The sequence below is a fragment of the Echeneis naucrates genome, chromosome 5 (genome assembly GCF_900963305.1).
Source record: "Echeneis naucrates chromosome 5, fEcheNa1.1, whole genome shotgun sequence".
Classification (NCBI taxonomy): Eukaryota; Metazoa; Chordata; class Actinopteri; order Carangiformes; family Echeneidae; genus Echeneis; species Echeneis naucrates.
Window position 1 is genome coordinate 13,890,940 of NC_042515.1, and position 18,918 is coordinate 13,909,857.

Consider the following 18,918-nt stretch of genomic DNA (forward strand, 5'->3'; position numbering starts at 1 on the left):
CTTCATTTGCCGGTATCGTTAAGAATTCTCTTTCTTTGATGGAAGTTCACTTTGGTCTACCTGGTCACTGGAGACCTGCAGTGTATGAATTCATTCCAGTGGAAAGGCAAATTAAACATAAACTGCTTTTCCGTGCTGAAGGCCAGTGCATCACTCACTGAGCAGTAGTGGTTAGTGATGTTAGAGGCCAGACTGGACCCCTCCCCAGACTAGAGACGAGACCGGCTGATCTATCAGTTTTCTGCTGTGTGCCTTGAACAGCATGGCGTAGTGGTTAGTGCTGTCGCCTCACAATAAGAAGGTCCACTTAATGATTGAGCTCATTTCATGGTGCTTTGCATCCAAGTGTCTTGGCTCCAACATGGGCCTTGTTTTATATTCTGCTGAGACAGTCCCCTATACACAGAGACAAAGAACCCATTCTAATGTTCTTCTACTGTTCACAATGGGGGACATCCTTAAATTTTAGATATACAATATGTATAAGCCTTTCATATATTATCCTTTGATAATCAAGATTGTTTAATCACAAGAAAATAAGCTTTTTTATTACAATTTGGACTTGGGTCTCTCCTGTTGAAGGCCATGAAAAGTGTCTGATGGCGTGGAAAAAAGAACTCAATGATCCTGATGGACTGGTGAGCTGTAAAATAAAAAATAAAATGTTCTGCTTCTAGCTATGCAAAACATTTTTATTGTGTATAAAATGCATTTTATATACAAAATAATCACACAAGGGCAGCATGGCGGCATAGTGGTTAGCACTGTTGCCCCACAATAAAAAGGTTGTGGGTTCAGGTCCCAGGCCTGGGGTCTTTTTGTGTGGAGTCTGCATGTTCTCCCCGTGTTGCACGGGTTTCCTCCAGGTACTCAGGTTTCCTCCCACCGTCCAGAGACATCATGTTTAGGTTAACATGTGACTCTAAATTGTCCGTAGGTCTGAGTGGTTGTTGGTCTCTGTCTGTCTCTGTGTGTTGGCCCTGTGATGGACTGGCGACCTGTCCAGGGTGAGCTGGGATTGCCCCCCCGCCCCGGAAAAGTGGTAGATGAATGAATAATCACACAAAGCTGCCTCAAAACATGAAGGAAACTGCAAACCCATTTGTTCTCAATAACATTCTTTGTTCATTTCAAAATGTAAACAGAGAAATATAGCTTGTAATCGCTTCCTTTCTGGTAGTTTCCAGTAGTCAGTGCTATTACTTCTAGTGATGCCCCAATCAAAGGACTAAATACAACATATAATGTCAGCCAGTAACAGAGCAACAACTAAGCTGTGACAAAGTCTCATAGGCTACAGTGTTAATATGGCTTTTGATTGCATTTCCCTTTTCAGGTCCTTCATGAATACATCTCATGGAGATGTATTTTTTTGTGAGATTTAAAATGTTCTTCACGTTGGCACAGCTTTGGGCTTCAAGAACATTCTGCTGTGCCAGTAGTCTGGATTGTCAAAAGATCTGTCACCAGCTGCTGGTCCCCCAACTCCGACTCCAGCTCGCACTTTTACATAAGGTTCAAATCCAGATTGATGTACCTCAGCTCCCCTTCCTGCTCCCTCTGTTTCCCTCTGCACATTTTGGTACACCACTTTATCTCCAGGTTGCACAGCAACAAAGCAGTCCATGTCCTCGTACTCATACAGCTCTGCCTCATCTCCCCCCTGTATCTTCAGCTCCTTCCTGTCTTGAAGAGCTTGCCGTAGCTTCGGCTGTCTGTTTGTGTAATGATAGTTGCTGTCCCCTACATATTCATCCTCCTCTTCCTCCGTTTCATCATCCACCTGTCCTTTAACTGTTGCAGGCGTTGGAGGAGTTAGAGGAGCCTGTGTTGGAGGGCTTTCCCTTTTCTCGTTACCTCTGATGTCCATGTATTCATATTCAACTTCGTTAAATCCCTGCTCTGAATCAAGGTTGTCCTTGCTCCTCATGTAAAATCCTCTGACCTCCATAGAAGGCGTGGTATCACCTGAGCATGCTGTCAGTTGTGATGAAAGTGAGGAAGTTCGTTTTTTGTTTGGTTTCAGCCAGTTACTGCTGTGTCTGAGTGAGGCAGGTGTTTGATTGTTCATATATTCATATTCTTCATCATCTGGGTCATCCAGGAGGCCTGATGAATGAGACTTGCCTATCCTTCCAGGAGCAGCTCGACATGAGGAGAGGAGTGCATCTAAAAAAGAAAGAAGAAAAATGACAAGTGGAATAAATGTCTTTTTTTTTCTTTTCACATTAACCAAATTAGTAATTTGTTAAACTGGGAAGTGAAATTAACATTGCACACATGTAAAGCTATTATTATATTGTGTTTTTATTATTATATGTTCCATACTTAAAGTTCTCTATTTGAATTATTTGTTTGGTAGGAAATAAGATGGAAAAAGTCTAAAACTAGATGTGTGCTAATCATTACATTAAATCTTATTAAGTATTAAAGTGGTGGTTGGGAGCCAAACCACATTTTTTATCATCATAAATGAGGATCTCACCTCTCTCTGGGCTGTCTCCAGGAAGCACATATCCATTCTGGTCTTCCTCCTCCATCTCTGGGGATGGAGTCTCTGGTGGCCCTCCAGACATGCTGTCCCTTTGTGATATGTAAGCGCTGTCTTCGCGATGACGTCTTCTTTTAAGGCTCCCTGTTAGCGAGATGTTCTCATTTATCTCCAACTCCACTGCTGTGCCAAGGCCCTCCAAGCTCTCAGACAGAGTGCGGGCAGAGTTCAGTCGAGAGCGTGACTGCCACGAGGCCTGCACAAGACAGCACAAACATAAACGTATTAGTAAAATGCAATAATAAGATATATTGTTCTGATTAGAGTTTATGTGGCATAACACCACCAAGGCCTGTGTCGGCTACCTGTCCTGGGTTGTCAACACCTGCCGTCATAGGTAGGTATCCAGCAATGGTCGTGTTGGGAACCACCTTCACAAGAAAATAAAGGAGTGAGATTTAAACTGAAACTGACAGAAAACTACTTTCCAAACATAAACTGGCTATAAATTTGACAGGAAGTGGTGAGCCCTACTCTATGAGTGTCCACCCTGGAGAGACGACTGAGATTCCTGGACGGAGACATGTAGAGAGCTGCTGAAAATGCGCCATCTACTACGCCTTCTGCCTCCTGGTCCTTCAGTCCAGCATCTAGCTCATCCAAGTCATCCAGGTCATCCAGGTCTGCACTCCTCTGGGCAACTTCATCCAAGGGCAATTCCTGTTGGCTGCAGTCCTCCTGGTGGACAGTGGTAAGACACAGATCAGTACGATGCACCATCTATGTGCATTCCAAACTCAGTATGTAGACTAATGTAGTCTGTCTTACTTTGATGACCAAGTAACGGGGTGGGTCTCTGGCCATCCGAGTAAACTCGTTGGCCAGTTCTTTAAATGTAGGACGTACATTTTCATCGATCATCCAACCTGGAAATTAAGAGCAATAGTCATACTTTGCTGCCTCACCTCAATAAAGTTGCTGACATTAATTACAATAAAGAACACCAGAAACTAATATAACCCTACAGTCAAAATAATGTATCCGTGGAATAGTATTTAGGTTCAGCTTGGTTTCAGCAAAATGCTGAATTCTGTGTGCTCACTTGGACAATGGTTGTAATGGTGATGCAAACCCTGTTAGTAAACTTGGTTTACCATATTAGCATTCCAAACAAATGAAGACTTAATGTGATGAAAAGTGAAGAGAAACCAAAAAATAAGTTGTCAAAATACTTGACTTTGAGTCATCCCTAGTCTGACATTGCAAGCATGGCTAAAAGACTATTACTAAAAAAAACACTACTACTATATTCTAGTTCAGACTAAATTTAAAAGAACAAAAGAGAGGCACTCACACTTGACCATGACCATGTAGACATCAATGGTGCAAATTTGTGGCTGGGACAGACGCTCGCCCTTTTCCAGCAGATCGGGAACTTCTTGTGGACGCATATTTGCGTATGGCTCTGCCCCATATGACATCATCTCCCACACTGTCACACCTAGATCAGGGCAATGTCTTAAGTGTGGCAGGAAGCAGTACTCCCAGCAAAGCTCTAACATCCTGACTTTAACCACTGAATTTATGATATTACATGAAGTGGCTAGTTGTTTGAAAACTCACCATAACTCCAGACATCACTCTGGTGTGTGTATGTACGAAATAAAATACTCTCGAGCGCCATCCATTTGACTGGTGTCTAAACACAACAGAATTTCCTTTTAGTTGATAACTTCAGTCAAAACAGCAGAATTGGTCATTCAATTTTAGAAAACAGGAGCAAAGTGTGACAGTATGCCAATTAAATTTATGTCAAACATATCGTTACTGAACTTTGGTCTTCTTTTTTTTTTTTTTTGAATGTTAATTTCACAGAAATATTTTTTCAGACAGAATATGAACCTTGAGCTCATTGTAGGTGTATTTCTTGTCATCAGAGTAGAGCAGGTCTGCAACGCCATAGTCAGAGATCTGCACGGTGTAATTACTCTTCAAGAGCACATTTCTGGCTGCCAGGTTCCTGTGGACCACCTTGTTCTCCTCCAGGTAATACATACCCTGATGAGAAAGGGCAACAACGTGTTTAACGACTGGATTATTGGTCCAAGAGAGATATATTGTAAGACGATTGATAAAAAAAGCCCCATAAAATAATAAACAAGGAAGGTCCTTTACCTTTGCGATTTGAACACACCAGTTAAGGAGCCTCTGAGGGCTGAGTTTGTTCTTCGAGTTCCTAACGTGCTCCAACAGGGAGCCTTGACTGCTGAGCTGAGTGACAAGCTGAAGACTGGCACCGGGGCAGATACCCAAGATCCTGACAATGTTAATGTGGTCCAAGCTTCCCAACGCTATCATGTGCTGTTGTGAACAAATAGTTGAACCATTAATGATTTCTTTTATTGTAAAATTATTCTAAAAGTAAAATGCAAAGTTAACTTTTAAATCTTCTGCAAGCCAGAGTCTAAACAATTTTACAGCAGTGAAGAACTATTTTCTGTGTAGATATATAGTGGATTAACTATTCAATAACTGAACAAGGACAGATCTGTGCTGTAAATGATTAACCTTGATTTTCATGTTTAAATCGTTGGCGTTCCCCACATTTAAATACAAAGTTGCATGTGATATGGTGGATTTCTAACAGATCATTCATCACATTAAAAAAAGAAACAAAAATAGAAAATAGTGCACGTTTTGTAAAATCAGCAGGCCTGTGTTACTTGGTACACTGACTATAAATATCAACACTGGAGAATTGGTTTTTACTAACAGTGATTTATGAAATTTCTTTGATTAAATTTAGGCCAGGATTTCAGGATTAGCATTCAAGTCTAAATACTTTTCATACAGTAAAGATATTTTTATGGCATTTGCCTTGAAATGATGTCCTCTTACCTCTGTTAGCTCATAGAAGGTCTGCTGATTAGTATGATCATGAATCGTTTTTATGGCCACTGGAAGCTTTACTGTCTCACCCTCAGGAATCCAAATGCCCTGTTAAATGAAGAATGCAGAAAGGCTTAATTTTGTTGAATAAATATCAAATCAGCAAGACAAGAGCTTATAGGCAACAGTGGAAATTACAGCTACCTTATGAACTGTTCCAAACACTCCATTACCCAGCAGCTTGAGCTTACGCAGCTCTGTGGTCTTCAGAATCCGAGCATGGACTTGAGGTCCCTTCTCTCCAGAATCTAAATGATCACAACTCTGTGGGCAAAGCCAGGGCACATTAGCAAACCTCAAATGGAGCATAACAAAAGAGTGATGCCCAGAAACAGAGTTCCACTCACCTCTCCACGCTCCATGTATCTTCTCATAGCTCGCTTGCGACGGATGGCAATGCCTCGGCGGTACAAAATGGTCAGCACGAAGACAGAGAACAAAGCGAAGATAAGTGCTATCACTCCCAGTGCAATGGCCATGGTCTCCTGTCTAAAGACAAAGATGAGAAAAATAAACAAAACAATCAGATCTCTAATTTGTAAGTACTTTATACTGAATCCAAATATAAAGAAATATGCTCTATTTAATCAACGTCAATCATCTCATTTGTAAGATTGAGAAGGGACACATACCCAGAAATGTAACGCTTGGACCCCACGCAGTCATCGATTTTTGGACCAAAGCACCTGAACACAAAATACATACACGATCAGCTCAAAGCAAAAACATCCACACATGTAGAAACAAACCAGTCATCTCATTCTTTACCCTTGGGTGCAGTTGACATGGCATGGCTCACAGTGGCCTTGCTTGTTGGGATATTTAAAGATGACCTCCTCCCCTCCCATCACCCCCTCAGGACACGAGGAGACACAATGTGGACCATCCTGGTGGCTGGCACAGGCTACACACTCATCTGCTCCCTGGAGAAAAAGGATGAGGCATGAAACAAAAAACGCAGACATGTACGAAGACAATAAAACTGACTTGAGGAGTATGTGCATCTCTAAAGCACTGCCAGTAGGTGGTAGCCGCACACCCAGTGTTCTTACAACTGGGACCTGGAGCTTGAAGAACTTGTTTGTCTTGTGAAAATTACAGCAGTAAGGCCAATCTGCTTGATAGTCAGTCATCAGTTAGTCATTGAGTCAAGATAAGCATACCGGGCCTGTGCAGGTCTCCTTCCCCTCCTGGACCTTACACTCAGGGTGACAGGGCATACACTCCCCAGATGGCGTAGCAAACTCTCGCCTCTCCCTGCATTCAGGGCAAAAGGTCACTCACTTTCAAAATCTTTCAACAGACTGCAGATAACATTGAATCACTTGGAACAGCTACACATAGAGCAAATAAAGACTCACCCTGTTAAGAACATGCAGGTTGGAACGCACTTTCCTCCCCTGCTGTAATTCTTACAGGACACACACTGGTTTGGCCCAGGACCCCAGCAGCCATCAGAGGAGCACAGGGGGTCGCACACATGACCCTCACTCACTACACAATGGAAGAAAAATGAATGTGTCATTAACATTAACACGTGCTGGGCAGATGAATTAATACGATCCAACCCCACGCACCACATGGATTTCTTGGTCGGTTCTCCTTGATGTCAATGTGTTTCTGACGACGCTGGTTGCGAGAACTGCTGCTGATGATACGTGTCCAGTTGACAGTATTATGGTAGCAAAGATTCTTGTTTCCTGTGATATAGACGCCACCATCACTTATTTTTTGTAGCGAGCGCAGCCCCAGGGAGGTGAGTTGCGGGAGCTTCATCACAAGCAGCGCATAGCCCCTGTAACAAATAATAAATGTTATGTGCCGTGTAATGTAGCGCAATTACATTGAGATTACTTTTTAGATACTTGGAAACAAAGGATTTAAAAATTAAATGTAAACGTTTAACTACTTCTGAATTTATAGCATGAAGATCTGAGTGTGATTTTAAGTTTAAAAAACATGATTCTATTTGATCGTATTCAGCATTCATTCAGGATTTCCAAATTACAGACTTGGGGTTAGTACAAATATCTGGTCACTCTTGATTACTTCTCCTTGGTGGCCTGTATTTTGTTCTTGATGTGAAAGTAACTTATTAAATAGTCTCCCACCACTCAACTGTTCATTCCCAGCAGCAAAAAGTAGCAAATAAAAAACTGAAATGTTGTACATAACAAGGTGAAGAGAGGCGAACGGGCATTATTCAACGTACCTTCTTGAGCTCACTCCCCTAATTGGTGTGATTATGATGTATGATGAGGAAATAAGAGACACAAGACATAGAAAGAAAATGAGTTTCATGCCAGTGTAGTTATAGTCTACCATGCAGTCAAAGATTCAACAACATGATAGGAATTTGACCTCAGTCACAAGAACAAAAACAATGTTCGAAAAGATTGAAGAAAACAACTCCCGCTCACTTGTAAAGTGTTCTGCCTTGAATTGTTTGGAGATTAGAGAAGACTGACAAGTCAGACATGTTTGCAGGCCATGACTGGATACAGAGGTTGTCTGAAAATAGAAACATTGTGTTCCACGTAACTGAACCAACAACAGACAAAAATATATTGACGATGTGGAAAAACCTCGCCACACACCTACCTGTAATCTCACGCACTGTATTGAAGATTTTCAGTTTTTCTGGATCAAGGGCTGGTATTTTGTTGTATTCATCACTTTTAGCAGATAAAACAAACATAATAAAGGCCAGATGCAAAAACCATCCAGAAAGTAAATAATGAAATATTTAAACTATATCCAGTAACATCGCTATTGTATTAATTAGAGCCATTGTTATAAGACAGAGTGTTTACCCTTCAATCCCAGTTACTAGGAAGTGCAGGCTGCCCTGGATTGTGGTGCAGTTTATGAAACTGTCAATGTTACGAGCATCAACGGTTTGTCTCGTGGGACTTCCTGTTCCACGGCAAGCTGGGAGGAAGATGAAGAAGAGGAGGAAGAAAGGCTTAATAAATGAAGGAAACAATTTGCAGAATCTGTTGGAGCCAAACAGGTATATTTCCTCAAATACTGTAATTAACTGCAATGTTGATATAATTGCAAAGTCTTTTTCCATTCCCCCCTACACAATATTTCATCTGAAAATATTTAGCAACATTTATTTAGCAGTCATATTTACTTGATCAACATATAAATCTGAGTTTTAGATAAAATAGCAAAACCAAGCTTGGCCACATAGGTCTACATCATCATGATGATATAACCAACCGCTGCTGATTCCAGGAAAGAGAGAAAGAGCTTCCTTAACTTATCTCTGTTTGGAAAAAAAACTAAACAAAACCACCTTTCTTGAATGGATTTTGTTGTTGAGTTAAAAAATATACCTTTTGGACACAGGCCTCCGCAAGGCTCACATATTTTCACTCCCTTCTTCTCCACCTCAGTTTTATCTGAAGGACAGTTGCTCACACAGGAGCTGCCATCAACGAGAAAGTTTGCTGTGGAAAAATAGAAATACGTTTATCTTTCATAAAGATTTAAAAAGCATCAATCGAAAATGTGCGCAAGCATGTTAAGGCGTAAATAACAACAACTGGAGTTCATCTGTGGTACATAAACTGGAGGTCCGTGTTAACATGACTTCATGAAGCTGTCTGTGCGGGGACTCACTGGGACACTGGGCCACACAGATAGAGCCATACTGGTACTTGGCATTGGGGTTTGGTTCCAGCTTGAATGTGTGCTTGTTGTAGATGAGCGTCTGAGGACAGAGAGGCACACAAGGGCCAGAGTTGTTGAAGTTCCTGCAAGCCTGTTAAAAAAAAAAAAATAAATAAAATAAATCACATCATGCAGCATAGTGAGAAACACAGCCCGTAGATTTGTTTTGCTCCCTACGCATTTGTATCAGTGATGAGCCTCTTTAGCTGCAGAAGTCGCGACCTGATGTCGTTGGAAACGTACATGTGTTCCTCATAACACTAACAATGACTGTTCTATTCAAGTGTCCCAGAAAAGCACGACAGTAGAAAGACAAATAGAGGTCAGACGTCCCAAAATGACTTCAGTATTAAAAGGCTTTTTGAAGCAGCAAACTCACAAAGCAGTCTGTATCCAGGGGTCCGGTGCAGCCTCCAGCACACTCAATGTGACAACATTCGCTGGGGTTTTTCCCAAAGCATCGGCCATTACACTGAGGGGCGCACACAGTCTTTGTCACTGAAAGAAAGTTGAGGATAACATACATGAAGTAACATCAGTAATTCATATGCCTTCACTAGTGCAGGACTTGAAAAAAAATAAAATAAAAAATCTGCAGTTTCAGGCTATGGTGCTGTGAGTATGAATTCAAAACTAGCAGTGAATGAAACAATGACTGCTGACGCGTCGCACAAACCAACTGCCTTAAACTGAGACAATGATGTGGTGCAACTGCTTACTTAACGGGATTTCTTTAAGGTGATGGTTATATTTACTTTAATTTTTTCGAAATAAAATAGTATGTAAATATAAATGTCTGTACTAATTTCTAATGCGCAACAATAGGAAAAAAAAATCAGCTTGTAGCATCCATGCTTGTTTGGTATCAACTATATTTCAGAAATGACTGGGGATACTGATGTTACTCACAGATCTGGCAACTGTCACTTCCTGGACCCCAACATGGCACATTTCCACATGCTTTGTCACACGGCTCTGAGGTATCATCAAATTCATTTAATCACATAGACATATGAAAATAATCATTTCACATGTTTCAAGTTTGTTAAACTACAAGTCACACATTTAGTTCAGTCAGTACAGTACCTTTCTAAGACTCACATTTACTTTCAGCAAAAAGAAGATATTGTAATATAAAGCTGCAAATTTTATACTAAAGCGACTGAGTGGTCTAACTCAACACATATTGTGGATTATTTTTGCTACCGTCTCCTAAAGTGAAATTTGCTTTGGTAGGGAGGCGCTGAGAGCAGACGGTGACACTTTTTATGCATAGATTTGTCAGGCCATGTGAGTATCGTCTAAGACAGAACTGATGTGAAACAATCATCTAAGAAAGAAGGTTACTGATGCTTAATGTGTCTTCTTTGCACTCACTTGTCGGCCCGTTGCCCTCGATCATGATAGGAGCTGATGCATCCTTCACTATGTCCAGCCAGTTCACCTGTATGGCATAGCTCAGGAACTTATTCTGGATGATCTTGACTCCTCCTTCCAGTATCTCTGTGGGCGGCACACATGCATGTAAATTGCAAGGGACAATTAGGACAGCAAGTCCAAACAGGCCTGTGACTCATCCTATCACACTCTGCCATTCTCTGTTTACTACAGCACATACAAACTCAGTATAATGTGCTCCAGCTCATGTTACAGTGGCGGTTGGTCTGTTCAGCGCCTGAGACATTCCTGGGACTTCACATCACAGCAACTATGCACAACGCTGCTCTCCAACAACCAGTACTACGAAGGAGTGGCTGCTCTGTGTGGGCGTGGGAGCTCCAATCACAACTAGGTGTCACATCCCACCTGAGCTCTTATCTGCCTCCCATACTTTAAACACACTTAATCCCACGGAGTGACTCCTTGTGTACCTGTGAGGTGTGTCAGGCCCAGTTCTTGAAGGCCATACTGGCCTTCCTTCTGGTAGTTGACCATCACAGCCAAAGCGTACTTGTTTTCGTAGAGAATGGTGCCTCTGATGACGCGCAGTTGGTCCAGTGGCAGGCGGCTGAATTCGTTGACGGCAAAGAGGATGTATCCTGTGACCTCTCTGATAGACTGTGGGGTTAAAGAACGTGTTCAGAAAAATATCATCTTTTGCCTCTGTCAGTCAGACTAACTCTTATCACGTTATTCCAGCAAAGCATGCCGTTAGTCACAGTGACTGTGGAGCAGTGATTAAGGTAGAGACAGACTCTTTGTCTCTTTGAGACAGAGACATCTTCCACTACAGACGGTGATAAACAACTTGGCTTGATTTGTTTTAAGTCCTTGTCTAGACTAGTTCTCAGTTCTCAGTGACACATGCACTGTTCTTTGAAATGAGTGATGGTGATCAACTGTCCGCCTTAAATTCACCTGGAGGAAGGAGAAGTCTCTGTTGTGCTCCATCATGGTGATCTCAAGGTTTCCCATCACAATGTCACAGCCAGTGTATCTCTCCTTCATCAGATTGTACTGGTTCTCTGAGTTCCCCGTCATACTGAGGATATTCTGCGTGCCGTAACAAACGACCACTGGAAAGGCAAAGAATTTAGATTTAATATCACCATATCAAATAAACCACAACAATTTGGGCTGAGTCTGGTTTTACAGTTCAACCGAGGCTAAATGGCAACAAAAAGGCTAAACAGAAAGACGAGCTGATCCTTTGACTTTGAAGCCAAAACCAAGAGAAGATTATACCTCAATTTGTGTCCAAAAGTGAAAACTGAGCCACTGTATTGCACTGGATGACATGTTCATGTGTCAGTCCCACATTCACTGTCCTGCTGCTTTAAACACTCACTAGAGCAACAGATGTGTGTTGATCTGCGACAGAAAATCACAGACAAATACAAAACCCCTATTGGAGAAATGTTTGCTAAAATCAGCATTCCCTGGCTGTTTAATTGAATTACCGAGTGAATGAATGAATGAAACTAAATTACATTTTTGTTTTGTTTTTAAAATGTAAATGGTTAGCAGGAAAAAAATTGGCTCATAGTTCAGAGCTATGGACTTTTTGTTTAGAGTTGTTTTAGACAAACACAAGTCCAGTTCATTGTTTCACTTTCATTGCATTCAAAAGACAATGTAACAGACACAAAAAAAATATTTTCTGATGTCCGTGAACTGGTATCCCAATATACAATAATCCTACAGAAAACCTAATGAATTATTAATGAGGCAACAATGTAAGTTTTTACAAAGGCTGTTTTGTCCTGTTTACCACAAGCCACTGTGTTCTGCTCACACTATATCAATGAATGTACTGTAACAGCATGAAACAGGCCGAGGATTGTGTACAGGACATGTCTTTCTCTGAGACAAATATACAAGGCCTTGTTTATGATCTGTGGGCGTCCAGCCATTTACTTGAAAACTGCTTTGCTATTCAAATGACGGGAGAAAGCAGCAGAAAACAGAGAGGACAGAAAACTGCACCTGAATGTTGGTCCACATATATATATAAAATATATATTAAAATATATGTAACACAAACAAAAGACACATCTGCTGTTCAGGTGACCAGTATAGCCAAAGGTCCTTTGATCTGGGACCATATTTCATGGTTTTGGCCTCTTGGTTGCGGTAGTTAACCATAGTTAACTAAGTAACTAAGATAGTAACTAACTGTAGTTTTAATACAGTTTGATATTCTGAGTTTTGGTTGGCATTGATAGTAAAACATGAAAATGAAGGAGATTGAATTATCTCAGATATTGGTCATCAGTTTGCTTTTTAAGTCAGGGAAATGAATCATTTTTTTTTTATCCCGCATTTGTTTGCTTTTTAGGCAAACCCGCTCCATTAAACCTGCAATACATCCGTGACTGTACAGACAATCAAACCATCACTGCATCACTTGGATCCAGATGGAAAAACACAGTGATTCTTTGTCATCTGATTCATATTCATGGCAGTTCATTGATAATACACTATTATGTCTTCAGAGCTGTAAGTCACACTGAATGCAATCCATGTATGTGTATTTTGTTATGCTGAGTGATCACACACCATGAGGGAGGATGATTTCTATACCAATGGCAGCAGCGGTAAAATAACTTAACAGAACTCATATCCCTGTTTGACACTGCTGCTTTTACAGATGTTGATTGTGATAAACAAGTACCAGCTGTTAACCTTGAAGTTTTAGCTTCTTGGCGTTTTCAGCGCACTAACATGCAACTGTTCTTTTCAACTCACGCAGTATCTTTGCCTTTCCAGACCTGTATAAAACACTACATACTATTTGGCAATAACTGAAACTGCTTTACATTTTTGTTATTTAGGTGTGCTAATCCTTAATCGTAGTAAACATAATTACTATAATAATATAAAAATAATTTTGACGCGCTAATCATGTAATTAGTTTCGCATGAAAAACAAAGATATGCGTTTGATCACACACACACATAGATTATCATTGGTAGACTCACAAACACATTCCATCAATGGACATCTTATTCTAAAAGCAGTACAGAAAAACAACCAGAAACACAAGGACATAAAAAGCTAATAATTATTAACCTCGTTGCACAATGAGGGGGGTATCAAAGCACAGAGCTGCGTTTGTGAGTCTGTGTGTGTCCTCCATCCATAAATCTAGGTCCTGATAAGACATTTTATTGTGTTTGTGAGTACATCAGGTTAAGAGAAGGTGTATCTTACTAAAGGGTCACTTCACTCAAAACACAAAAGCACACGTAACTCCTTGAATGTTGTCAGGTATTGAAAATCAATCTATTTTTATATGTCTACTTTGGAAAGTCAGGCTGCCACTGCAGAGGAACAGAGGTGAATGGAATTTAGTTTATATTAGCCATATCTTTCTTTCCAGAAATATTTTTAACTTATAGTTAGAAGAGAGAGAAGAGCCATTTCAATGTTATTTTTCAGTGGGTCGAGAAAATACTACCCTCCTCAAAAAATCTTTTCTAGTTTAGCAGAAGGAAACTCACGAGTAACTATCCTGCTGTTGCTATTATTCTGGCTGCACAGCAGTAATGGGAAAGTCAAAATATATTTTCTGTCATTTCGGTGGCGTGGTCTCTGAAAGGGGCACTACATTGATTTTACACATGAAGAAGAACACCTATACCACTCATCATGTCTAAGCAGTTGTACAAAGCTCCAGTAATGTTGATATGGATTTTAACAGAAACTCTGTTTTCCAATCAGGGACACTGAAATAGACTTATGGGCTCCAACACTGTGTTAATTTAATGATGTTTGAACACAAAAACCTCTGTTGTACTTACTCATTAGTCCAACATGGTAACCCACACAGCTTAACAAAAGGAAACAGATACAGAGAAAACATATTGTATCAGTGTTCATGTTGCGCTTTGCTCAGAATAAGTAATGGGGACAATTCAGTCAATCCCAATTAGTGACATCTACAAATGTGCAAACCACGGTCCAAAACCCAAAGACAGGCAGATTTTTGGATGCAAAACAGCATAATCTATCACATTGAAATGAAATGTTTTGTACTTTTTTTTTTTGGTTTAATGTCTAAACATTTAATTGGTTGTCCAAACAGTTAATTGTTTGTCCATCAAGAGATATTTTCCTGCCTATTGAAGGTCAATTGACCCAATGAAAACACTGGAGTACTTGTTTAGGCCAGTGGGAAGAGCCAAAAGAGAGGGGTCACAGGATGAACATGAGTGCTCATGGGATGATAAAGAGTGTAGATAAAAATATGTATTTGTATTTCTCTCTGCTCTCAGTTTCTCCTGCTCACAGTCAACATTAGTTCATATTGCTGCTTTAGGCCTTTGCAAATTCTTCATCTATTCATTCTACCACTTACCTGTTTCTGAGCTGTGGGGGATGTTAGCCAATCCCAGCTCACACTGGGTGAGGGTGGGGTCACCCTGGACGGGTCACCAGTCCATCACAGGGCCAACACACAGAGACAGACAGAGACCAACAACCACTCACACTCACACTCAGACCAACAAATTTAGAGTCACCAGTTAACACAAACATGATGTCTTTAGACGGTGGGAGGAAACCCACACAGGCACGGGGAGAACATGAAAACTGCACACAGAAAGGCCCAGGGCCTGGGAACCGAACCCATGACCTTCTTCTTGTAGGGCTTCAGTGCTAACCACTATGTTGCCGTGCTGCCCTGCAAATTCTTCAAATCAAACAAGTAAAGATTCCTTATTTGTAGGGAGGTTATTGGGGTAACAAATGTTTTCCTATACAAACCAATTCTTCACATTAGATTCCCCTGTTTGCCTCGTGGCCAGGCTCTGTTGTCGTCATCACAATGTGTCAAACTAACGTAACTAGCCTGAAACCTGCTTTTAAACCTTTGCTCACTAAAATCCACTTAATTGAAAATGTCAATGATGCCAGTTTATGAGCTGCTAAGAGCTGAAGCTCTTTATCAGCCCCACCTCAGCTAAGTCCTGAGAGCAGCTCAGTGATATCAGTGGATGACTTGAGCTGTTGACTTTGCACTGTTTGAATTGCCAGTTGAGAAACACTTGTGAACACCTGCGTCTGTACGTTCAAACCTCAACCTCAACCTCCCGCACTTTGCAGCATTTAAAGCATATGTACAATAAAGGAACAATGTGCCATGAGGGAGGACAAACTGGTATGTATGCATGCCTCACAGAGTGTGGGAAAATGGTATGTCAGCCATAAAGACTGCTCAAAATCGACAGTAATAGAGGCCGAATATCTGAAACGCCTGAGTGTGTTTACTCTGTCAAATGGAGATTTTCAGTGGCAGATTGATGATGGAGAAAAAGATGAACTGGGTGGAGGGTTTCAGTCTATGCAAACTCGTACACACAGAGACACACACACACACACACACACACACACACACATACACAGGCTCTATTTAAACAAAAAAACAAAAAGTGTCATAGTGTATGAAGATGTGCATCCGAGCCCCTCTCTGTCTGCGCTGCCACTTGACTGTGCACGATTAGTGTGACTCCTCTCTCTGTATGAGGTCCTGACAACTACTCCATCGATAACTATCACAGCAAAATGGTGTCATTGTCCTCGCTACTGCAGTGTAAACTATCACATGTCGAAAACATAACACGGATCAGGTTCAGTTGTTATTTCCATTTGTCTGTTACCACGGTTTCAGTACTAGAGAAGCACTGAGGGAGGGAGAGAGAGAAAACAATAGAGGGAGGGGGAGATAAACAAGTCCAATAAAGCAGTTGAAACGATGACTGAAGTAAACAGAAACTTGGCTCAGGATCGACAGAGATTACTGCATACCTAATAACTTTGCAGACACATGAACTCACACACACATGCATACACACGCATGTGTGCACAAACACAAAGGCTGACACCTGAGCACATGAACTATTTAATTTAATGGTGCAGCCACTAGCTGTGGAAGTTGTGTACAAATTAGTCAGAAGAGCTTTGTTTTTGTTTTTGTTTTTGTTCCAGTGTGCAGAGCTGCTCCCTCAAACTTCACTGAACACACTGTAGTTGACAGTGACAGTTGCTTCATTTCATAACTGTGCAACAGGACCAGCAGCATATTTGGTTTTTGATGCATCAGTTCTTTGAATAAGTCACACCTGTAAAAGAGGAGCTCCGAAGGACAGCACCTATAGTGAAAACGATGATGACACAAAGAGTATTTGAAATTGTAAAAGCTAAAGGTTAGCAGCACCATTGTTTTTTTTTATGTGAACATGTTTGCATAGTGTGTGATCCTTTATGTGCAAATGAGGAATCAAAACCATTTCTCTTTGTAATATGATGAGGTGCAGGGAAGATGTAATAAAAAAAAAGGACTTTGATGTTTTACAGGAAAATAAAAAATGAATGCCTCCTCTGCACAAAACCTTACTACCATTAGTTATCTGACTTTGACTGGCCAGTTATATTATAACCCAGTGGTAGATCTCCAGCAGTTTCATTCTGCATCTGCCAAACAACAACCTCTTTTACATTGGCCGAACTACTTCACTTTAAAAATCCATCTGTATCAGAGACCAGAGACTGAAAACGTCAAGTTTTACCTCTTAAATTTCTTTAATTGTTAGGATAAACCATTTTTCTACTGTTACTGAAAAGACATGTTTCAGTATGTGATGCTCTCGATTATGGAGGCAGTCTCATTTGAGAATCAACAGTCAGTCAGTTCAACTCATGCCGTGACATGGTTTGTCATTTTTTGTATTAGTGCTCATGTGCGTGTGTATGCGTGTGTGTGTGTGTGGGTGTTTATTTCAGATGCCACAGGCTTTGTAATCTGAGCATCAGCAGCCCAAACAAACATGAGCTCTTTGTTTTGTTGTTTTTCCTCATACTAAATGGGCCACTTCTCTCACCTGCCAACAGGTGACAGCAACAAGAACATGAAGTCAAAGGTCAGAGCGAGATTCAAATCACATCTCTTGCTGCTATGAACACATCCCCACCCTCAGTGCTGGAAAATCAGTGTTGCCATATTTACAGGGCGAACACAATTTTGTATGAATTCACTTTTAGGGCACTTCAATAATGTAACATACAGTTAGGACCCGACACCGAGGATGGAAGGACCCTCTAAAACTGTAAAGTGATGTGATATTTTACTAATAAAGAGAAAGGGATTTTTTTAATTGTGAGAGCATGTTTCTTTTCTGTGACTAATATCACATCATAGAAATATGAATAATGAGTCATTTAGACAAACAAGTATTTTCTAGATTTCTTTCACTTTCTGATATTTTTAAGGCCAGTGAAACTGATCTTAGGGAAATTATTGTTAGATCATCAATATTAATTTTGAAAGGTGAATTAATTAAATGTTTATCATTCTAACATGTGATCCATTAGGAGCAAACAGCTCCACATGAACTAAAATGTTTTTTTTCATGTGTTAAAATATGATATAATTATACTATAATACTGATGTGACCATTTACTTTTATTTCACTTTGAACCTGGTCTTGTTTCACTGAAATAATGCCTCGCCCACACTGCGGTGAGAAATGAAACATAAAAGAGGGATCTGTGCTGCCTGTGGTCTTCAGTGAACAGGCGGTGAAAGGCTGGGACACCCACAAAAACCTTGGAAGGACTGAATCCAACATGGTGAGGAACACTGGATCGTGGGAGAGGAGCTGGTGACTCACTGCAAACAAGTTTTACGTGTATGGAACAGGTTCTGAGCCAGGACAGGTGAAGTCTGCCTTCATCAGAGCAGCTTCAATGGGATTTATCCATGTGTCATGATCACCGTGTGTGTGTGTGTGACAGCCCACCTCCTTGTGTCTGAGCCTTGCCGACCCGCAGAGCACACTGCAGCAGCAGCAGGACGCACGGCAGCACCGGCCGGACCTTCCTGCTGAGGGGGGTCATCCTTCAGGCTGGCGGCGTCTCAAACAACTATCCCCGTCATATTAGAAGAAATGTGCCCTTTTATCGTCGAAAGTCGTCCCCGATCGCTTCAGTCCCAGAGAGTCCATTTAGACCAGTCAAACTGCGGCTGAATCAGTCCAGACTTTTGTCTCTCCCAGTCCAGTTCCGACGTCCCGAAGAGGAAAATCCGCCCTGTAGTGAAAACCGGTTTGAGATTTCTCTTTGTGACATTGGACTAAGTTTCTGAGCTCCGGTGTGTGTGTGCGTGTGAGAGGGGCACCACGGCGGCTCAGTGATTGGAGCGCAGGAAGCAGCCAATCAGCGGCCGGAGCGACTCTTGCTCTTGCACTGATTTGTGATGCAGGCCCCGCCCACAGCCGAGGAGCTCCCACAGCAGGAGGGCCACAGACTCAGAGGGGACTGTGAACAGCTGGAAACATCAGGCAGCACCTTAGAGCCGC

At 41.2% G+C, this 18,918-nt stretch overlaps 1 protein-coding gene across 1 annotated transcript; it reads right to left on the reverse strand.

The window, feature by feature from the left end:
- Positions 1 to 935: 935 nt before the first annotated feature.
- Positions 936 to 18,709, reverse strand: erbb3a (erb-b2 receptor tyrosine kinase 3a). Its single transcript, XM_029501576.1, has 29 exons — positions 18,361 to 18,709; positions 11,480 to 11,637; positions 10,993 to 11,179; positions 10,499 to 10,624; positions 10,031 to 10,096; positions 9,501 to 9,619; positions 9,071 to 9,212; positions 8,785 to 8,898; positions 8,254 to 8,371; positions 8,042 to 8,115; positions 7,861 to 7,951; positions 7,653 to 7,670; positions 7,018 to 7,235; positions 6,802 to 6,934; positions 6,604 to 6,697; positions 6,209 to 6,363; positions 6,073 to 6,126; positions 5,788 to 5,929; positions 5,585 to 5,704; positions 5,390 to 5,488; positions 4,667 to 4,852; positions 4,394 to 4,549; positions 4,115 to 4,190; positions 3,846 to 3,992; positions 3,320 to 3,417; positions 3,026 to 3,229; positions 2,857 to 2,922; positions 2,486 to 2,747; positions 936 to 2,169 (listed from the first exon to the last, which is right to left on the reverse strand). The coding sequence occupies exons 1-29, from the start codon at positions 18,455 to 18,457 to the stop codon at positions 1,394 to 1,396; spliced, it is 4,296 nt and encodes a 1,431-aa protein (XP_029357436.1). The 5' UTR covers positions 18,458 to 18,709; the 3' UTR covers positions 936 to 1,393.
- Positions 18,710 to 18,918: the final 209 nt, after the last annotated feature.

Bases quoted from the DNA above. Each gene is read 5' to 3' on its own strand.
- erbb3a (XM_029501576.1), bottom strand. From the start codon at position 18,457: ATGACCCCCCTCAGCAGGAAGGTCCGGCCGGTGCTGCCGTGCGTCCTG. The intron at 6,364-6,603 runs GTATGCTTATCT...CTTTTTCTCCAG, and splicing joins AGGAGACCTGCACAGGCCCG to GGAGCAGATGAGTGTGTAGC. The intron at 3,418-3,845 runs GTGAGTGCCTCT...CTTAATTTCCAG, and splicing joins CTACATGGTCATGGTCAAGT to GTTGGATGATCGATGAAAAT.